This window comes from Phodopus roborovskii, unplaced genomic scaffold (genome assembly GCF_943737965.1).
Source record: "Phodopus roborovskii unplaced genomic scaffold, PHOROB, whole genome shotgun sequence".
In the NCBI taxonomy this organism is placed as follows: domain Eukaryota; kingdom Metazoa; phylum Chordata; class Mammalia; order Rodentia; family Cricetidae; genus Phodopus; species Phodopus roborovskii.
Window position 1 is genome coordinate 236,916 of NW_026126447.1, and position 22,035 is coordinate 258,950.

The 22,035-nt window shown below is 43.2% G+C and overlaps 1 protein-coding gene across 1 annotated transcript; it reads right to left on the minus strand.

Annotated features, from left to right (window-relative positions):
• Positions 1 to 3,486: 3,486 nt before the first annotated feature.
• On the minus strand, positions 3,487 to 18,241 carry Tnfsf15 (TNF superfamily member 15). Its single transcript, XM_051187985.1, has 4 exons — positions 18,011 to 18,241; positions 8,707 to 8,749; positions 7,709 to 7,747; positions 3,487 to 4,001 (listed from the first exon to the last, which is right to left on the minus strand). The coding sequence occupies exons 1-4, from the start codon at positions 18,206 to 18,208 to the stop codon at positions 3,547 to 3,549; spliced, it is 735 nt and encodes a 244-aa protein (XP_051043942.1). The 5' UTR covers positions 18,209 to 18,241; the 3' UTR covers positions 3,487 to 3,546.
• Between the last annotated feature and the right edge of the window lie 3,794 nt (positions 18,242 to 22,035).

A 22,035-nucleotide genomic window follows, 5' to 3' on the forward strand; every position in this document is an offset into this window, starting at 1 on the left:
ATATATATATATATATATATATACATATATATATATATATATATATATATATATATATAAGAATTTACAACCAAATTTCTGCAGCCTTCAATGCCAGTTTATTAAATTACAACTATTATATATGTTAACACATATAGTCTTTAATTTACAGAGATTAGAATTCATACATGGGATGCATACTAGTTAATTACATACCCAACAACATACAATATGCATTTTACCATGGTGATGTGACGTTTTAACATAAAACATACAACCAATGAAAGCACATAGGGCTTATCACTAAAATCAGGCAAATACATCTGTTCAGCCTGTATGCCCTCTGAGACAAAGAGGGGGAAATGGTATGTCTTAATCACTTTAAGACTAAAATCATGTACATTCACTGTTCTGTTTACTCATTACTGTGAGTCTCCTTCCTTCTATGTGCACACAGCATAGCAGGATTTGCCTCTTGTCTTGAAACCATCTAGGTATGACAGGCACTCCAAAAATTAAGAGATAAAATTTAAAAACCCCTCAAATTAGTTAACAATTCACAGATCAAATTGAAAGGCTGCTGAGTATGGCATTAGGGCACAGGAAGTTGAGTTTTGTCTCCATATTCCATCAAGCTACTGCTCAGCACCAAGCCATGTCACCTCTCCTAGCCCGCGTTCCTTCATTCTTGAAGTGATATAAGTTTGGATAAACTCTGCAGTGCATGCCAACTTTAAAATCCCATGATATTCTCTCTACTGGCTGAGACTTCAGAGTTGATAGGTTGGTGGGGGGGATAACTCTTGTAGCTCAATGGGAACCACCAAACTCTTTGCAGGGCTGCCAAGTTTGTCATGATCCAATGGGTGGTCACATGGCTGTAGATTTTGGAAAAGGGAATCCTTTGGCTTAATCTTTCCTTTGACCTCCATGATGCAGTGGCTTCTACAAAACTCTTTTTTTTTTTCTTGACTCTCTCTAGAGAATGAGTAATCATCACTACCAGGGCCAAATATATATATATATATTTGGGGTCAGAAAAATTGCTTTAGGTATGAACACTATGTATAAGCAGTCTCCTTACTCTTCTACACTGCCCACTGCCCCACAGGTAGTCAAAGATATTTAGCCTGCTTTTCTTCTTCAATTTCTCCTCTAGTTGCATCAGATTGAGTGCCACTTTCCTAGAGTTGAAGGTTGGAAGACAAGACTTCAGCTCTGGCTATTCCATTAAGACACTAAGTGGCTCTGGAAAAGTAGCTGCAATTTAGGCTTCTGAGTCTCCTCAAGATGGCTAGATGGAAGAGACAAACATGTCACAGAGCTCAGAAAGTTTTGACTGTAATAGAGTAGGCCAACACGTCAGTGTAGCTACTCTGATATTATTACTGTCAGCACTACTGAAGGGTTCATTGAATTCTTCAAGGACTAGCAGCCAATATGTTATAATTCTTCTAATAATCTGGACAATAATGAAAATTTAAATAAATACTACTGAAAACAACAAAACACTCCCAGTGCTCTAAGCCCTAAAACCCAGAGGATTTTGAGGGTAGACATATCTGAATGTATTTTGCAAGGGACAGAATATAAACAAACCTGCTCTAGAAGTTAATCTCTATGTCACAGTCATGGAAACCTGATTGAGTAAGGACTTACTTGAGATAAATACCATGCAAGAGAGTGCTGGCAATGGCCATGTCTTGTGCACAGTGAACTCTTGGACTTCTATAATCCAGAGGAGTTACTGACAAACACAGAGTTGGAATTTCCTTTGGGGTGACGTAGCTTGCACTGAAATGGATCCAAGGGCCCAGGCATGACTGGAACTTGATATGTTTCAAAAGATGAAGTGCTAAAAAAGTACACTTTCCCTTTTCCCACTGTACTTTAGTAAAACAATAAAATCACCTCAGAAATTACAACCCAGAAATTGTGTTTTGCCAAACAGAACCAAAGCAAGGTTAAAAAAAAAATCAAGTGACCTATGAATACTGATTATGGCTTTTGCTGGGAACATGGACTTTTCTGCACCTCTAGGCATCCATAAAGTTCTAGCATTTTCAAAGGTGTTTGTGTCAAAATTTGAGGCCAGTAAATAACAACTTCTTTGTGTTTGTTGTTTCAATGCTGGCTGGTTCTCACCATAGGGAATTGTAGCCTTACATTCCCCTCTCATTTATTTATGGGAGACTGCCCTTGCATAGCTATTATAAAAACTCTCAAGTGGAAATACAAATCATTTTGTTGAATGACCATTCTTCATTAAATGGTGCCCATATTCATAATAAGAAAATACCAATGTGTCTCAAGTTACCTAATTCATTAGCTAATACATCCAGAGTGATTAAAAGCTCCACAGGCAATGGAGATGCCAATCTGTTAGAATGAGTGGATCTGAGAACAAAATAATTTATTTCTCTGTCCCCAGGGCAAGCAAGTACTAAGTAAATGTTTATGATTTGAGTCCAGTAGCCTTTTGAGATGCATTTAACCAGCAAAGCATTTCTCACTAAATTAACTAATTTCCAAAACACATGTCCCCTTTCTAAACTCCTTAAGTATATTACTTTATCTTTAAGGACCAGCCCATGTTCTATTTTTTTTATTTTAGTTTAAGATAAAGTTCTTTCTTTCAAGATAGCCCAGGCTTGCCTGAAAATTACTACTTAGCCCAGGTTGTCCTCAAACTCATGGCAATCCCCCTGGCTCAGTCTCCCACATGGAGGGATTACAGATGTATACCACAACTTCTGACTCCATCACATGTTTTTAAAAAAAGTGTTTTTTCCCCCATCTTGCTTTTAAAAGCATTAGCCTCATGTTCATTGTGGGGATAGCACCTCCTTGGAAATGGAAGTGCTGGTTTCAGTCCTACTAGGAATGTCTTTCTGTATAGATTATATATATGTTTTAAACAACATCAACAGAGAAAATTTGAGCTCTAGTTTTCACTAGTCAGGTGCAAAATGAACACATGGGGATCCCTCTAGAGCCTCATGCATCTCACCATGCCAGGGGGTCCCAGCCCTGGATAAACACCCAAGCCATCCAGATCACCCGTGGGCACCCCTGAAGGCTGTGACAAAAAGCTTGGGTTTAATGGAGGAGTTGAACAGGTCACTCCAGCTGCTTTAGTGCAAGCCCCTTCCAGCTCGGTGCTCTCATGTACCATGGAGACAGACTCAGGAAGAACATTTCATTCTCCGTTTCTGACCATGGAGCCAGATTGGAGTCACTGACTAAGCATCCTCAACTGACCAATGAACAGGAAGGAGGGAACCTTGGAAACATGTCCTGAAAGCAGTAGATTGTGCCATCAAAGATGGGTGTTTCCATTTTTAAAACCCAGCAGGTCTCTGCCAAATATGAGCCCTTCTGCATTTTCCATTTACTGTTTCAGTCCATAAGGTATATAGAAAATCAACTTTGGGTTCCTAAATTATGTAGCTAAACCACGTCCCCAATCCCTGATCCCCCCAAACTCCTGATTATAGCTCCATATTAGCAAAGAAAATTGGGAAGTGGGAGGGAAGGAGGTCCTGCATGATTATGGTTGTTTTCCCCTTAAAGCAAGAAGGCTCCAAAGAAAGTTTTATCTTCTTTTGTGTAATCCACCAAGGAGACATCACTGACATTGACCATCAGCCTGTCCCCTTCTTCCAGGGAGAACATAGCTCCAAGGTAAAGGGGCTGAAACCAGTTATTGCTTATTTCACACACGGTCTTGGTCCCTGTGAGGAGGTGGGCAGGCTCCGGATAGTCGTCTGTTACCTTGGTGATAACCACGACGATGGAGTCTGGCCTGTTTGGTAGTTTCCCTTGGCTGGTGTCACCACACCTGGATGTGACCCCTCGGAATGTGATCTGGGAGTAAATGAAATAGTCTCCCGACTCTGGGATCACCAGGAATTTGTTGGTGTAGTTCATCCGGTTCTTGGTGAAGGCCAAGCCTAGTTCATGCTCCCAGTGCAGGGCTGGGAACTGGTTTTTCACATGTGGTACTGGAGCTTGTTTAAGAACTGCAAATATAAGAGAGAAGTTTAATTAGCACAGACCAGAACCTGTGGCCTTTGGTAAAGTCATGTGCTATTTTCCTGTCTGTTTCCCGTGTGTACTGTGTCTACACATGTGCATACAGGTACACGTGTGTGTGTGTGTGTGTGTGTGTGTGTGTGTGTAAGCCAGAGGTAGAAGCAAGATGCCCTCCTCAGTTGTTCTCCACAGTATTTACAGGGTTTTTCACTCAACCCGGAGCTCACCAATTTAAGTAGACTGGCTGGCTAAAAAGTTGTAGGGATCCACCTGTCTCTGTCTCTCCAGTGTTAGGAATACAGGTATGCATGGCTGTGCCTAGATTTTCAGCTGGGTGCTGGGGATCTAAGTGTAAGTCCTCCTGCCTCCCAGCAGGCACTTTGCAGACTGAGCCATCTTTCCAGCTCTGGTTTCCTGCACTCTCTGTCCTTGGTGACTCCAAGAGCTTATGCAACTTATTTCACAGTCAGAACTGTGGCATTTCTGATCATTTATGTTTGTGTCCTGGGATGTGGTCATTCATATTTGACTCACAATAAATTTTTTTCTTTTCTTTTTTTGAGATAGGGTTTCTCTGTGAAGCCCTGGCTGGCCTGGAACTCCCTCTGTAGACCAGGCTGACCTTAAATTCACATAGACCCAACTGCTTCTGCCTCCAAAATCTGGAATTAAAGGTGTGTGCCACCACCACCTGGCTACATTATTTTCTTGTTTATAAATTGCTGTTCTACACGGACACAGCGAAAGTTAAGAAATCCTTTACTCTTCTGTACCTGAAAGGGATTTACTGCTAACACCTTGCTTATCCAGGACAAGTCCCAACACCAGACCATCCTAGTCCTCATTCCTGGATCCCCGAGTGATGATGAGTTCACTTGTTCTCCTCCTTGACCAATTGGAAAAAGATCCACCCAGAAAAAGTTGTTCTTCAGGCCTCTCATCTCACTCTCAGCCTGCCCAGCACCCAACTGGTTGACTTAGGGCTGTGGCATTCTCGGAGTATCTCTGATAACTCTTTATCCTCCTTTCTTATGTCTGGTTTGTTCCAGCTTTTCCTATCCACTCCTTACAAATAAAAGTTCCTGTACCTTCACTGGAGAAACTGGCAGGCTTTGTGTCAAAGCCTGCTCCCAAATGTAATATTTCCATGATTATAGCAACATCCTCCTCATCCACAGTTCTATACCTGATCATGCACCCCAATTTAGGATACAAAAATATGGGGGAGAAATGGCGTCTATTGAACACTCTCTTTTCTTTTTATATTTTCCTAAACAATGTAGTAAATCTACTTCCATTGTATTAGGTGTTAAAAGCCAGGCAGAAGTATTTAACACACATGGGGAAGAGGTGTGTAGGTTTTATTAATGCTATGTCATTTTCATATAAGGGACTTTAGCATCTGAAGATTGGACTGTCTCCCAGAGATCCTGGAAACAGTTAACCACCAATATGGAATATATGTCATGGCTGTAGTCTCCTCTCTTTCATTCTCCTTCCTTTCAGAATAATTCCTTTTGCATATATGCCATATTACTAAATCTGAGTTTGTTTTTATTTGGCATCTCTTTCCCTTTAAAAAATAAATAATACTCCTGAGAAGGAATAAAAGAGGTATAAAATCCATGGCTATTGGGGGAATACACTCATCTTTACTAGTATTCATGTTTCAGACAAGGCCTGTTCCAGTGACAAGACAGAAAGGAGAGAGGGAGGGGAAAGGGAGAGTGTGTGTGTGTGTGTGTGTGTGTGTGTGTGAGAGAGAGAGAGAGAGAGAGAGAGAGAGAGAGAGATCAACCTGGTCATTACATCATAACACTGTGGTCCATTGTCCCAAAGAAGGCAGTACACAATAATGAATTACCTGAGGACATGTTGGGGACCAGAGACTCAGAACATTTTGCAATTCTTCTCCCACATTGACAAGGCCAAATATAAGTCAATGCAAATAGACTTGTGGAATGGAAGGAAGCTGGGCTCTGGGCCACTTGGGCCCAATACCAACTCTGGTTCTACACCATGCAAAGCTCTTTAATCAACTGTGCATGTTGATTTTCTCTTCTGTAACTCAGCTTCTTGCCTGGAAGCTGAGGATAGGGCTCTTTAGAGCCTTGTTTTGAAGATGAAGTGGACAGAACAAATGTGGGCATTTTATAGATTACAGTAGGTTGGGTATAGTTGGGCTCCATTTTTCTGTTCAAATAAAGCACCATGTTTCATCTAGACAGATTAAAGAGTAAGCCTGTGCCATTTTATATATTTTATATGTTCTTATGCTTCATATGACTAATATAGACAATGCTTTTTGAAATATGTCTGTAGTTGAAGGAAATGAATAGAACCAAACTTATTTCAAACCACTGATGTCTAATAGGTTAATTTGCAACAAAACTAAGACTTTTGAGGCAACGAAAACATCTTAACTCCCTATAACTGCTTTGGAAATTCTCAGCAATTACCATTATGTACTGACACTACAGTTTGGGGATAGCTTCTGTTTTAAGGAACAATTTAACAACATGCATATCCAATGGGTGAAGAGAAATCTAGACCCTGGACCTTCTAAGGTGTCCTTCCCATTCCTGAATGGACTAGGGTCTCTTTTGCAAGCTTGGTGCATGTCCTGAATGGATGTGGACTCTTCTGGTTTTAACATCAAGTGGCTCTTGGGAAGCTGTGGAGTGTCCATATAGACATCTTTGTCAGTCACATGTGGTGGTTTCTGTCCCTTCACTATGCATGATTTAGTGATTGACATGTCTTCTCAGATGATTCATAAACATGTCCTATTATGTCTTCAGAGAGGCAAACTCTATAGCATTGAATGTAATAAGCTGTGTTGTTAGCAGCAGTCAGAGTTGGGGTTGGAATCCTGTTGCAGTGGAAATCACAGTTGACTTTGAACTCTTCTGCTGCTTACCTATCTTACAAGGAACATGTGAATTATTGTCTGAGTTTGAGTTTCCCAAATGTTTTTCTCATATATATGTGTATATATATATATATACACACATATATATACATATACATATATATATATATATATATATATATATATATATATATATGTGTGTGTGTGTGTGTGTGTGTGTGTATCCAACTGTGTGTGCACCTGTGAAAACCGAAGCTGACACTGAATGTCGTCCTCTATTGCTTCCTACTTTAATTTTTGGGATGGGTCTCACAGAACATGGAGCTTAGTGTTGTAGCTAGTCTGACTGTCCAGTGAGCTTCTGGGATCTGACTGACCTACCTCACTCCAGCATCAGCATTACAGGAATATACTACCATGCCTGACATTTTACATGGGTGCTGGGGTCTGAACCCAGGTTCATGAACAACAGCATTTCACTCACAGAGCCATCTCCCCAGACCGTAAAAGCCAATGCAGGGTTCTTTCATCTGTTATAAGTTCCAGAATTACTTGAGAGCCCCAGGTGTAGGAAAACCACTTTTTTATGGCTGGGAGTGTGTATGCCAGAAAAAAGGTAGGGTAGAAGGTTGACTTAAGAGGAGTGAGCACCTGAGAGACATAGGTCCCTGGATCAGTGACAGGGAAGAAGAAATTACTCAAAATCCCTGACTTTCAGTTCTGTTGCCATTATGAAGCCACTACAGTGAGTTTTGGTAACTATAATGAAAGAAATTTCAGGCCTATGACCCAGGGTGTCCAAGAATGTACAGGAAGTCTTACTTGTCAGGTGTGCCCGTGGTTTGGCTCTGGAAGGTGTATCTGGAACAAAAGGAGAAATATGCTTTGAGTAATGAGTAATAGAGAAAAACAGCACCTGTGATGGGAAAGGAATATCAACCCCATCTCTTGAAGTTCAGCTCCACACCTCATGGGCTTTGGATTGCCGTGTGGTATGGTATCTGTAGGATGTACCACTGAGGACATGGGAAACTTAGGAGTGTGAGTCTTGAGTACAAAGGACTTCAGGCAAGTTGCTTGGCCTGGGTTGTGTTCTCCTATCTCTGAGATGGGCACAGCAATCTCTACCTTGGATGTTGTGTTCATATGGTTCCTGGCTCCTAGTCAGGGCCTAATAAAACAATGGCTCATTGCTTCTTCTTCAAGGCTGTTCTGTGAGGGCCAGTTTACTTTTTGTATTCCTTATGGTTCTTTTACTATATCCACTGAAGAGTATGGATAATGCACCAGAGAAGGGATGGGGAGCGAGTAGGATCCCTTCTGCTGTTCCATAACCTTGGGCCTTTTTCTCATTAGTTTTTTAGAAGGACTTTGTAAAGCAAAATATTGGCTTTTGTCTTACATGTTCTCTGCTCTAGAATCTATTGATAAAGATGATTTTGATTATAAACAGCAACATCTATTGTGTCCTTTTGCTGCTTTTGGAACTGCTGTTGGAGTTGACTAATTTCATTTACACTCGCCTTGCCAGAAAGGATAACCAAGAATGAGTGTAGAGGCTGGATTGATCTGTCTGAAGGTCGCATTGCCTAGCATTATCTGTAAGCCTGGAGCTTGGACTCAGGCCACAGACTGTCCATGTAGACAGAGCAGTGTTGTGTCTTCTAAACAATGAGTGAGGAGCCTCACTATTAAGTCTGTCTGCATCCCTTGGCTTAGCAATGTGGCAATTAAAGACCCATCTCCAACTGCCTACATCCTGAAACTATCAGAAACTCCCTTATTCCCCACAAGAAAAGGCATCAAAGTTGAACACTTACAAACTGGCTGTGCTGAAGGTTCAGACATCTGTTCTGTTATAGCCTGTTGAGAAAGAAAGATATAGTTCAGTCCTTGTAGCCCTTCTTACCTCAATATACAGAGAGAGATGCCCATAAGACTCTGAGCCTTGGTCCTTTACTGAGAGGGAAATGGTGTTGGGGTATCTCAGTTGGTGGGAGTCTTGCATCTCAGCTCTGCACTCCTCTTCTAGAGACCCCCTTGTCCTCCCTCTATCTTTATCTCTTAGCTGGAGAGCTTTTCCTGCTGTATCCTAGGAGACTTCGGCATCCTGTCATTGCTTGTAGTAAACCAACAATGGATGTTACTTTAACTTTCTTCACTATATTTTGAATATTTGAACTATTCTTTGTATTGGCATTTACTAATTGTGAATCATGGAGGACTTCATAAAGACATTCTCAGCCAAGTATATAATGTACTTTGACCATATTCATCCTCTTATATTTTGGTCTTCTCTTTTTCTCCTAAGCTACTCTTCTTTTCCCCAGATGGCCTTGCTTTTAATTTCATGTAACTCACCCCTCTATAGACATATCTATATCATCTATATTCGTATCTCTCTGTAAATGATTGCATATAATTTAGGATTCACATATGAAAGAAAACATGCAATATTTATCTCTCTGAGTCTTAAGAAATGACCCAGACAAAGAAATAATGGCTACATTCTCTTCCTATCAGTCTTGCCATTCTTCCTTGTTTCCATGGAACACATGAGGAATTCTTCCACTATCGCAATCCCAATTCATAAGTCATTTCAGATTTCCTATGGTAAAGGAAAAGCAACTATCTTGGCATCAGATGGACATGCATTTGGATTGTGATTCTGTCCTTTGTCAATGATAAGATCTTGTGAAAAACACCTTTCCTCTCTGATTTTAGTGTACCCACTTATAAACTGGGGATACTGACACCTCCAAACTTAAATGGCTTATGGAGTTGAGGTGAAGGTCAAATAAGAAAATGCTCCAGGCATTTCAAAGAGTATGTGGGTAATACAAGACTTACCACTTCCAGGCCTGAGCACAAGGCTCAGGAGCAAGACACGCCCCCCCCCCAACTGAGTAATAATAACATCATCTTTTCACATGTTTGGCACCTTTACAAGCCAGTCTTCTGATTTGGATCTTGTAATTACATAGTCTCCACTAACAGGTTATTTTATTTCCCACTACTGTGGATGTCTGATTTGTGTCTACAATGTAAAATCTGCATGAGCATGTGTGTGTGTGTGTGTTTAAGGGGGTATATCTGTGTGAATGCAAAGGAATAGGCTTCAACACTGGAGAATGTTCCCCAGTGTGTCTGGGTCCTGCCTACTGCTCTCTGGGTCCTCCTAAAGCGTCCTAGCAGAACTGCATGCCTTTGGATTTTTCCTTTCATCTATTTTCTAGGTCCTCTCTGACGGCCAACTAGAGCAAATTCTATTCCTATCAAGATTCTATTGTGCTCATAATCCTGTGGTGATTCCTCATAGCTTTCATGATAAAGTTCTGTACTTTTGAAAAGTTACAGTTTATTTTTGTGTAGGTATGTACATTCACAATGTATGTGTGGAGGTCTGAGGACAACTTGTTCTACTCTGTTATGTGCTTTCACCCTGGGGATTCTAAAGTAAGCCCCCTTACTCGCAATGCCATCTCACTGTCCCCACACTTCTAATTTATCCTGACATCTTGTACCCCATCAACTTATCTGTCTTGTCGACTGTTTACTTCTATTTCCCCCATGTTTCCAGATGTAAGAGGAAACCACAGTGCACGAATGAAGAGATTTACAAGTACAAAGAGTGCAGTTGTTGCTTATTTATGCTGACAGCACATCCTCAAGCCTCAAGAAACACTATATTGAATGTTATTCACATCCTCATAGTGATGGTGGTGCTTGACGAATGTCCTACATCTCACATGTGGTGGAATAACATGTTAACTCTGGTCAGGTGACTCTAGGATTTCAGTACTGAAATCCTGGCCCTTAAAGCTTATGGACAAACCCCTGATGTGTTGAGGCAGAAGACAACAGGGTCAGCAAAGTAACAGTGGGACAAGCTCAAGGTTCGTTAAACAGGAGACTGGTCCAGAACTGTGAGGAGTTGTGGGAGCCAGTCTGAACAGATGCTTACAGGTCCTGACGTGTTAGTCAGATGATGGAGGAGCAATAGCCATGCTGAACATGCTGACAGCTTGTGCAAGAATTTCACACAGGGATAGCTGGAAAATGGCAAGGCTTCCTGCTAGGGAATGAAGACACCATACATATACCCCCAGGGTTTTGGAAAAGCCAAACAATTGCTGGGACAAACTGTCACACATCCATAATTTGCTGACTTGAGGGGCAGAGATGCATCCCAGAAGTGGCTTGGTTTCTATCTGGTGTCTGACTTACTATGGGCAGAATTGATAAAGGAATTGGTTATTTGATGAGACAGAAAGTGGAAAGTGGGATACTCAAAGAGAACTGGAGAGATCTTGATTGAATCTCCTCATGGTAAACAGAAAGTATACCTGCCTTAGTTGGATTTCTTTTGCTTCATTCACTTCTCTGCTGAGATACTGTATCATTCATCCTGCTATTGTTGCCTCAATGGACACACAGTACACATTTTGGAGCATTCCTCTTTGATAAAGACTGTGAGCATGTATCTGGGATATGCACACAGGTTCCTGATGGCTTTATTGGGTTTCTAGTACCTGGACACATTATATTCATATATGGTTGGGATGCATGGATTTTAGTGGTCCAGACCACCACTGGATATGGAGGCTGAGCTAGTGCCCTGCTGGAAAATACTGAAGACTACAGCACTCCCAAACTCTGCAGGAAACAATGAGCTGGGACTCTGTCTTCCTTTCCTTTACTGATTTTTAGAATAACGACTGTCATGGGGGGGGCTGCTGCTGTAGGATGCAGCAATGAATGAGGTGTGAGGGGTAGAATAGCAGCTAGTCTGGGGAAAGTTTCAAGAGCCAAACTGCACTAGTGCCTGCTTCCCAGACAGCTGGTGGCAACACCAGGGCAATAAGACAACTTCCTTGTTCTCTTAGCCTGGTTTTCCTCATCACTTCTAAGTGACTCTGGGGTTGTGAGGAGATGACAGCTCCAAAAGACTGCTACATTAGTCTCCAAATTCAAATTGACCCTGGGCCCAGGCCACGCCTCAAGAATGGGACATTTCCTCTTAACATGATTTCTCAAACCATGGACTCAGAATCAGGATGCAATTCTGTTTCTTATGATGATATTTTTTCCTCTAGGAGAACTGGTTATGTAGAAGGGCAGTGTCTTGGTGTTTGAGATTTTCTGGCATTTCTCCAGAAAAATTCCTGCGAGTGTATTTTAACTAATGATCCACTTAGCCTTCCCTCCCACTCTCTGTAGTCACCTGCTCTGTCTATCCTGTTCGCAAACAGGAAGCTATATTCATTCCTTGCTGTCATAACAGCTGCAATTGAAAAGACATTCATGCTTTATGACCCAAGACACTTTCCCCAGCACGTCTACGAGCATCTGAGGCTTCCTCTCTCTGTGTGTTTTCAAAAGGATAAATCCAACTGGAAATGACTTACTTGAGGTCATTTCATTATGTCATTCTGTGTCAGCCTGGTCCAGGCTTGCCATGGTATATTTGACTTGGCATAGAATGAAGAGTCAGAGGTTTGTAGTAGAGTAAATTCGAAATCCCAACTTAGTTATTTCTTGACTCTTGATCCCAGCCCATCATCTGACCTCGCTGATTCTTTGCTGGCAGACCCATCCTTATGGCTCAGAGAGGCCAAGCTTGAAGTTGCTATCATTTCATTTCATTTCTTTCTTTCTTTGGGACCCAGCAACAATATGCTATCTGTGCCTTCTTCTCTGGGCTTTTATTGCCTTTTCTGTAAAGAAGAGCTGCCACTGGCTCTGTTTTTAAGAGAAACAGCAGATTTTAGGATCCCTTAAATGTTTTGGGGTGGTGTTATTCCTTTTGCCAAACACAGACACTTTGTAGACTTGTAGGTCTGTGGTTTGCTTCTGGACTCTGACTTTTCAGAATACCAATGTATTGAGGAAGCTGAATTGACCCCTGTCTACTTCTAATCCTCAGCTTGTTGCTCTTGTCAGCTGTTATGTGGCATGAGGTTCGGTCTGGGAGATGACTTTACGCTGTGCAAGAGCTGTGGTATCTGCTGGCATGCGTTCTCTGGCTGGATGAGGACACAGGAGTTTGCCCAGCTAGTATGGTTTTCACTGTGGTACAGGCTCGATTGAGGTAGTGACGTGTGGCCCATGAAGTGACCATTGTGTGCTGCAGCCCTGATCACCTGGGAGGTGCACCTGCAGCTTGCTCTCTTGTCCTGCTTTTGAACTGCCACTGTGTTCCCTAACTTTAGAGATAAGCCACTCTTCCAAGGTTACAGCAGGGGTGGCTTCACTGTGGGATCGACTTGTCCATGAGTCTTTTATCTCATCTGTTTGTGTCTTTGAGAAAATGCGGAGGGTTATGGCTATTGTCTACCTTCAAAACAGGAAACACCTTGGCAAATGTAAGAGGCCTGACTATGACAAAGCGAGTAGGGAGATCCTCTGGGGAGCATCCCTTCTTTGCCTCTAGCTTCCTAGGTGCCTAATAGAATTCCCACTATAGTGCTAGGAAGAAAGCACATTGACTCCCTCACTTTATAGAGGGAAGGCTGGTATGTACCTAGTACTTTATCTCTCTTTCCATTCAGCAAACACAAAGTGAGTGTTTTTGCCAGTCACAGCTAGGTACCTTTCCAAGAGGAAATAGAGCTAGTATTTATTGACCATTTACTGTGTTCCAGGCTTTTCTGGAGTGTGAGGTAGGGGAGGGAGTACAGAGAACAGTGGAGCCTTGCAGGGATTATCAGAGAGGTGGAGAAATGAGATTAAAGGGGACTAAGAAGAACATTGGGAAGTAAGTGGAGAGGGGACAGAATGCAACCAGCGATGAGCAGGAAACCCTGCCACACTGTCCAGGTAATTCATTGCAGCAGAATGCCTGGTGTGGCCCAAGAGGCTTCAGAGTGCTCAGTTCTGGCAAGGTGTGTGTGTGTGTGTGTGTGTGTGTGTGTGTGTGTGTGTGTGTGTGTATGATAACACCAAAGACCTGGCCAGAGGGGCCAGTGTACCTGTTCTGGAGCAGTGACAACTATTCGGGGCTCTTTAGGATACCTGGACCATGGCCAAATGCACCCAAGGAAAGTAGTGGTTTGAGGGGAGAGGTTGTGGTGATGGGGTAAGATTGGGGTGCAGAAGGTGGTGTGGAGATACTCGTAAGGTCAAGAAAAGCCCCACAGCACCAAAACCTGCTCCTTCTTCCATGGCAGATTCCACAGCAGGTGGGGGAAGTTGTGCTCTGTGAAGTAATCTCCCAAGTAGGGAATTTCCCTGCTCAGCATGATGTAAGTGCTGCTGTTGGCTAATCTCCATAATGCCAGACACCTTACATACCTTATTTCTAATTATCCACATTTTATACAAATGCAAGCAAAGCCCACAGGAAGGGAGATGGTGCCCTAACTAGTGGCCAGTTTAGAATTTGGACTGGGTTTGAGATTTAAATTCATGACCAGTGGCCTTTCCAAAATTCAAGTCAACCCACTGTCTTTCATACATCTGACGATCCTAAAACACTGCATCACCTGTATTTGTTTTTGAAAGTAGAGAACATATACCATTTTGTTTAATGAATCTTTATAAACATTTCTCTCCTTCACCAGTGGCTCAGCCACCCACTTCCCCTCCTTGCATGTTAGCAAAAAGCACTAACTTCTCAGCTTTTCCTGGGATACACCATGCACTGATAAACACATACACTTAGGTGAACGCTTTCAAAAAATAAAGCATTTATGTATGCTGTGAGCCTCTTGGTTCTTTACGGTGAACTTGTAAGTGCTGGGCTGTATCAGTTTGCCCATACAAATAACGCAGCAATCTCTTTGTGCCTCTGTCACCTCCAAGCAGACGGCCTGTGATGCGCATCACATCTTGGTTTAAGTATTATTCAGTAATAAAAGTATTTCTTTCTCTTCTGCCTTTCTCAAGAGAGAAGTCTTCTCTCTTGAGAGAGAGGTTGGGAGACAATTTTGTTTTCAATTATATTTCTTCGGCATGAGAGCCACAGGCCACCTCTCCGATTCTCCCCATCCCCCTCTCCAGCAGCCCTAATTTCCTGCCAAGCTAGGTGTCTTTGGTGGGTGATTCTGAGAGTGCTGTAGATTTGATCTGCGAAACTCTTCTCTGGGCTGCCATGGGGGGTGCTGGAAGTGGCTATGACTTTCCTCCATGGCATTGCTGAATGTAATCTTCTTGCTGCATGATATCTAGAACCTAGTGCAGTGTGAATAACCACTGCCCAAAAGTAGAGTGGGGATCAGGTTGTCTGGTTTTAAGCTTGGATCTGTCTCTGACTAGAGGTACTAGCTTGGAGAAGTCTCTTCATCCCTACCCCCACAGTTTTCCTAGCTGCAAAACAAAGGCTTGTGGGCTGCCCCACTTCCAATGAAATGCCTTACTTTGAACTCAAAGGAAATTGATCAGGACCTCAGGCACAGCCTTATATCTCACAGGTACCTTCCTGGCCTATTGTAGAATTTCTTCTTGGAGCCATGCCACCCTGCCTTGTGGCCAGGCTAGGGAGCACTCTAGCACCCATATGTGGAAGTGGCCTCTTTTCAGTTTCATGCATCAACATTGAAGCTCCTTGAGGCCCAAGGTCAAGTTTCCCTGGTGGTTGTTTGGTGCCTGGCATAGAGTGGCAATCATATCCCAGCATCTTGAGCATGCCATTCAACCACATTCCAGGCATGCCAAATACTCCTGCTCCTGCACTAGTCTCATTAAAGCTGTCAGCACGCTGACAGAAACGCCCTCTCCTGGCTGAAAAGGAAAAGCTGGAAGACAAGAAGCAAGGAGCCTGTTTCTCACTTGGCCAAAAATGACTGAGCTGGGTTTTTTAAGCCCAGGGCCCTGAGAGCCATATTTTCTCCTAGTTTTCCCTCCTTGGGTCACACATTCTGCCCTCTCCCTTGAGCCGGTATTTCTTTTTTAGGAACCCCCAGTTCCATATCTGCCATTCTCAGTGTGGCTCCTTCCTGGTGAGGCTAGCCTCTTGGCATGGCTGCTCCCTGGATTCTTTGAACCCTGGCTTCCACTTGAGTCCGGTCAGAGGGATCAGAGGTCCAAAGGGGGAAATGGCAATGTTTCCTGCCCCCTCTGCCTGCACTTTTCTCTGTCCAAACTTTTGCATCCTCCAGTCAGGCCCTTCCCAAGGGTTAGCTTCCTACTAGATTCCTATAAGACATTTGTTTTCAACTTTCCTAATGCTGCGGCCCTTTAGTACAGTTCCTCATGTTGTGGTGACCACCTAACTATAAAATTATTTTGTTGCTACTTCATAACTGTAATGAGTCATAATGTAAATGTGCAGGATATTAGACATGTGAACTCACAGGGGCCGTGACCCACACGTTGAGAACCAGCACTCTACAACTCCCTTAACCCACATGCCAAGGGATTGGTGGTGGCTGCTTCCCAGGCTGCTGACCCTGGATGCTTCCCGTTGCTCGTTGCTCTGCATTCTTCCTGCCTGTGCATCTCAGCAGCAGCCCCTCTTTAAGCCTATACAAGCTGTTTATAAATGTTTTTCCCCCTTCAGCACTCTCCTCTGAATGGCCAGATGCTTCTTTTCAGGACCTGGATGGCTCCCTGCATCTCTATCTTACCCCCTTTCTTTTCTGTTTTGATGCACTAAGACAGCCCAGAGCTTGGTTCAACAATGGCCTCAAGCATGCCTATGGCCCCCTCCCCACTCCAGGAGATCACTTTCTTCATGATGGGATGGGAGTCATTAGGTATCAGCATGGTCAAGCCTTGGGTACCTGAATAGGAGAGGCAGGAAGGGGACTCTGAGTGTTTGCTGTTTGTGATACTTAGCTTCCTCCTGTCCGGTCACTTCCCCTGCTGATTTCCTTCCCGAGGACTAGATGGCCTTCTTTGGCTTCTGCTAACATGGGGCTTACAGACAGCATACTGGTGGTAGGATCCTAATGCATGCAGAGCTCAGGGAGACACAGGTGCTGGAGGCCACTTAGTAATACTGTGTTCAAGACAGCTGTCCTCTTCTGACCAGGGTTCCCTGAAGTACCTCCTGTGTGTGTGTGTGTGTGTGTGTGTGTGTGTGTGTGTGTGTGTGTGTGTGTGTGTGTCCTGGGGTCAAAGCCTGACCTCCCGTTTTCCCATTCCTTACAGTTCCCTTCTAACCTAAGCAGCCTTCCTGGTCTATTTGCACATGTCTACATTTTATAACCCATGACATGTGGCTGCCTGAATCACTGTTTGTTGACCCTGATGGAGTGCCAGGAGTTACATATTAGCCACAATGTGGAAATTGCCCAGGAGTGATTAGAGACCAGGTTTCCAATTAAGCCTCCCAATTTCTCTTTTAGAATTGAATCCTTGGGACTAACATTGAATCAGATCACAGATCATGAGGGCATTTCCCCCTAAAGAATAGTCTTCAAATAACACCCTTTGACCTTTCAGAACCTTCCTGGGAGTTCCCAGTCATGTTCTCCTCCTGGACACCTGTACCCTCATTCCCCTAACCTACAGCCTTTTGGTGACAGTCTCTAGCCCAGGGAGACCTTAGGGTCATTAGGTTCTTATTTGAGTACTGAAGAACATTTCTAAACCCCAGAAGGCGAATTGATTAAACAAATTTTAGCACACACATATAGGAACATAGTATAGTAATCCATACATCATGCTGTCACGGAGTCATTAGCATACAAACAAAGCTTCACATTATGTAGGAAACGCAGGGTAATCCCATTTTACCAAAACTAGAAAGGAATTATGTACTTTAGATTGTTAATAGTTTTCACATCTAAGAATTTCTGAATTCTTAATTTCCTTGCTTGTGATTTCTGTTTCTTTTCCTTCAATAATCATGCATTATGTAATAAAATTTAAGAGCATTTTGTTTGTAAGGAAAAGGAATGTTTCTGAAGTATCAGTACACTATGATTGCAATTATAAAAAAATGGAGTGTGAAGTTATTCTTGTATAAACATGAGATGAAACAATTCAATTCCCTGGAAACACAGAGTTAAGAACCAGATGGGACCTCTCCACCTCTCACCCTCCCATTCTGTATTTTCTTTGTCCGGGGAAGTTAGCAATGCTATCCATGGACAGACAGCTCTGTCATAGGTCCTAAGCTGGACTGTGCGGCTGCCTGCAGAGACCATTGATTCTCTAGGCAGGAGCAAGCTTACTTACCCGCAGTGCACAGTCTTTTCCTGGGGCCCGGAGCTGGTCAAGCATCAGGAAGGTGCTAAGTCCTGCTAGGATGGGCAATGACAACAGGCAGCAGATGAGAGCCAAGCATGTTTTGTTCCTGGAGGCTTGCCTGGCCCTGGCCTCTGGCATCTCCACTCTGGCTGCTTCCTCGAAGCCCAGCCCCAGCTCCTCAGTCATGCTTCTGCTCTCCTGGAAGCACTTCTGACTCCTTCTGACCAGAGACCCCCATTAAATAAGAAAGCAGCTGTCACATTGGATGACTTAATGTTCTGCCTCTCCTCCCCTTCTTATTCCCCCCTCCCTCTGACAACCCGCTGCAGCCCGCCCTGCCCGGCTAGGGAATGTGCCGCCTACAACAGAAACCAAGTTTGGTTTAAGGAAAAAAAAAAAAAAAAAAAAAAAGAAGAAGGAGGAGGAGAAAGCTTTCCCAAGCATATTTATATACAGTACGCTCATGTGCTCTGTCCTTCATTTACAGAAGGAAGTCAGGAAAGTCCCTGGAGGAGGAGAACCAGAATGTATTAAGTCAGTGGGTCAGTGGGTGGGGCATATTAAAATGTACCTGCTCCCTGCACTGGACTCCTGCCAGATGGGCTGGACTGAGGAGTGTGTTCCTTCTGGAAGTGAAAGTGAGGGGCTGGGAGGTGTGTGGCTTGCAACAGGAAATGGAAATCACGTTTACATCAGTCCTTTGCCAAGTGCTTCTTAGCCTCGTGCCCAGACAGCAACTCCCTGTCATTGTACAGATGGAAACATGGAGGTTCTGAAAGGTACCTGCTCTAGGTCATTTTGGGAGTAAGAGAGCAGAGCCAGGATTGTGTCCATTAGAGATGAGAATTGCCTGTGAAACATAAGGACATCTCTCTCTCTCTCTCTTTTGGCTTTTGGAGACAGGGTTTCTCCATGTAGCCCTTACTATCCTGGAACTCTCTCTTTAGATCAGGCTGGCCTTGAACTCAGAGGTCCATCTGCCTCTGGAGTGCTAGGATTAAAAGCATGTGCCACCACTGCCTGGTTCACATAAAGATATTTCTAACCTGTTGAGGACAGTCCATGAAGAGAGTATCCAGACATACCTGGGAAAGTTAGAAGTAACTGTCAGAGAGATAAGGACATGGACTCTATGCTCCTGTGTCCCAAAGTTAACTTACTACTAATGCTTTGCCTTGCCTGTGTTGGCTGTGGATGGGGAAGGGGTATGACATAATGGCCAACACAATATGGCAAGGGGTAACACTCACCAAGCACTTGCTTTTTAACTTATTGCTGGGAGTTAAGTATGCCAACTACAATCTATTTACTCCACACTAAGACAACTGTTTTTTTTTTTTTTTTTATTAATTGTTTTTTTGAGACAAGATCTTGTTATGTTGCTTTGGCTGTCCTGGAACTCACTCACTAGGTAGACTGGCCTGGCATCATACTCACAGAGATCTTTTTGCTTCCCATTCCAGTGCTGGGACTAAAGCTGTGCAGCACCATACCTGGTCCTGAGGTGACCTTTCCAGGTACGAGCTTCATAGATGAGGTAACTGAGCACAGAGTCACAGAGAGGGCATGACTACAAAAGCATCTGGACTCAGGCAGACTGGCTTTCAACTGTAAACATCACCTTCTGTGCACACATTCACAAGTTCCTTGTACCTGCTCTGTTTGGAGGCATGACCCCCTCTAGTGAGGGTGTGAGGAGGCCTTTTGGAGAGGGGGGTGAGGTTTGAACTTGGTGTTGCAGATAGGGAGGAGTGACATGACTTCAGAGAAATGTAGAGGAGAGGAGCCCTTATACAGGTGGGCTATAGAAACCAGGAATTCAAGGCCAGTGAGATGGCTCAGCAGGTGAAGGTGATGACTTGAGTTTAATATTTGAAGCCTATGTGGTAGAGAGAACTAACAAGTTGTCCGCTGACACAGTATACACACAGAATAAATGTAAGACTAAACAATGAAGGGGGGGGGGGAGAGAAAAAGGAAAAAGAAACCAGGAAAATGGATGGTCTATGGCCTGCTTGTGGCCCCTTGTACCTTGATCACAACCCAAACTCAGTACTTGGGAAATCTCTTGGGCTGGATCTTGCTTATTGCCAGTCTTCCCTAGGGCTCGGCCTCATCTCTTCCTACCTTCTCAAGCTGTAGTTTCTCCAGTCCCCTACAGACTAGTGCTCCCCTGTGGCATTTTCTGTGCTGTGGAAACTATTTTCCTCTTCTTATGCCTAGCCATCCTATATTCGTCAGCTGTACTCACAACCCTTTCTTGCACCCCCTTCCTCCAACTGGATACGATGCTATCTTCAGTGCTTGTCCCATCTTCTTTTGACGTGGAATGCTTCATACTAGACTTGCATTGCAGCATGGGAGGGCAGGTGCTAAGCCAGGTCCATCCCTTGTGGTTGTTGCTCCTAACATGGTAGTGGTTATAGACTGAACTCATAGCTAACACCCATTGAGGTGAATTCCAGCAAATAGTGCTTTTTATGTCCCCTGTTTACTCATGCTAGATTTAACAAACCTATTAAGAAATGGATCTTTGAAATCAGTACAAATCTTTGCTATTGTAACATTTCTTTAGGTGATGGAGGATTGTGCCATGCAACAGATGCTCCAGCTTGTTTAACCTTACCCACTGAAGGGCATTCAGGTTACATCTGATCATTATGGATAAAGCTGTTACTAATACTCATGGAGAGATTTTGTGAAAACTTTTATTTCTTTGGCATCAGTGACCAAGAGTGACTTTGCTGAGCTGTGTGGTGAGCACATATTCATTGTGTAAGAAAGTACTACAGTTGCTTCAGAGATGCTGTACCTTTTCATTCTCATTAGCAGCATGTCAGTGATCCAACAGATTTTCTAGAATTTGGTGGTGGTACTTGTTTTTATTTTATGCATTTTCATTTGTATGGTGTGTGCGTGTATGTACAATGTGTGTGTATATATACATGTCACAGTGTGGATATTGGTGTATATGTATGTGATGTATATAATGCTGTATACACACATATGCCACAGAATGTGTGTATGTATGATGTGTACGTGTGTGTATGTATAGGTCAGAGGACAACTTTGGATGTCAGTCCCTGCTTCCCATTTCGTTTCAGATAGGAATTGCTTATTTGCTGCTATGTAGGCCAGCTTAACTGGACTGAGAGCATCTGGGGATTTTCTGCCTCCCATTTTCCTGTAGGATTTCTGGGATTACGATATGCACCATCACAACTGGCATTATGTTAGTTCTAGGAATTTGAACTCAGTTCCTCATGCTTAGGTTTCACACTTTACCCACTGGGCTATGTCCCTAGCTCACTTTAGTTATTCTTGTTTGTTTGTTTGTTTGTTTGTTTTGAGACAGGCTTTCCCTCTATGTGGTCCTGGCTGTCCTGGAACTTACTATGTATACCAGGCTGGCCTAAATCCACCTGCTTCTGCCTCCCTAGTGCTGGGACTAAAGACGTGCACCCTCCACACCCAGCATGTTTTAGCTATTCTGATATATAATATAGTAACTCACAATGTTTTTGATTTGCATTTCCCTAATGACTAATGATGTCAAATATCTTTTGATATGTTTTTTTGCCATCTGTAAAACCCTCTTTGGTGACTCAGGCATCTATTTTGGTTGTAATAAGTATTTCTTCTTTTCTGTATTCTCAATGGATTCAAAGGCAATGGTAATCAGTTTGTAGATAAAAGAGTTAAGGAACTCATTAATGAAACAGCAAAAACTAGATAAAAAGCCCCACTTTCATAAATTTTATAGAGCAGTCCCGTCTTGTCCCATAGGGAATATGTTTGCATTTGCCTTGTAGATGCCTGAAACTACAAGTAACCAAATGACAGCATGCTACTGCAGTCTGATACCTCCATGCTTTTGACTCCTCTTAGTCCTTTATGGTGGTTCAGCAAAATACCTTGCACTGGGTAGTTTATAGATCTATTTACTGCTCGTTGTCCTGGATGTTGGGAAGCCCAAGACCAAGGCACCAGCAGATCTGATGCCTGGTGAGGTT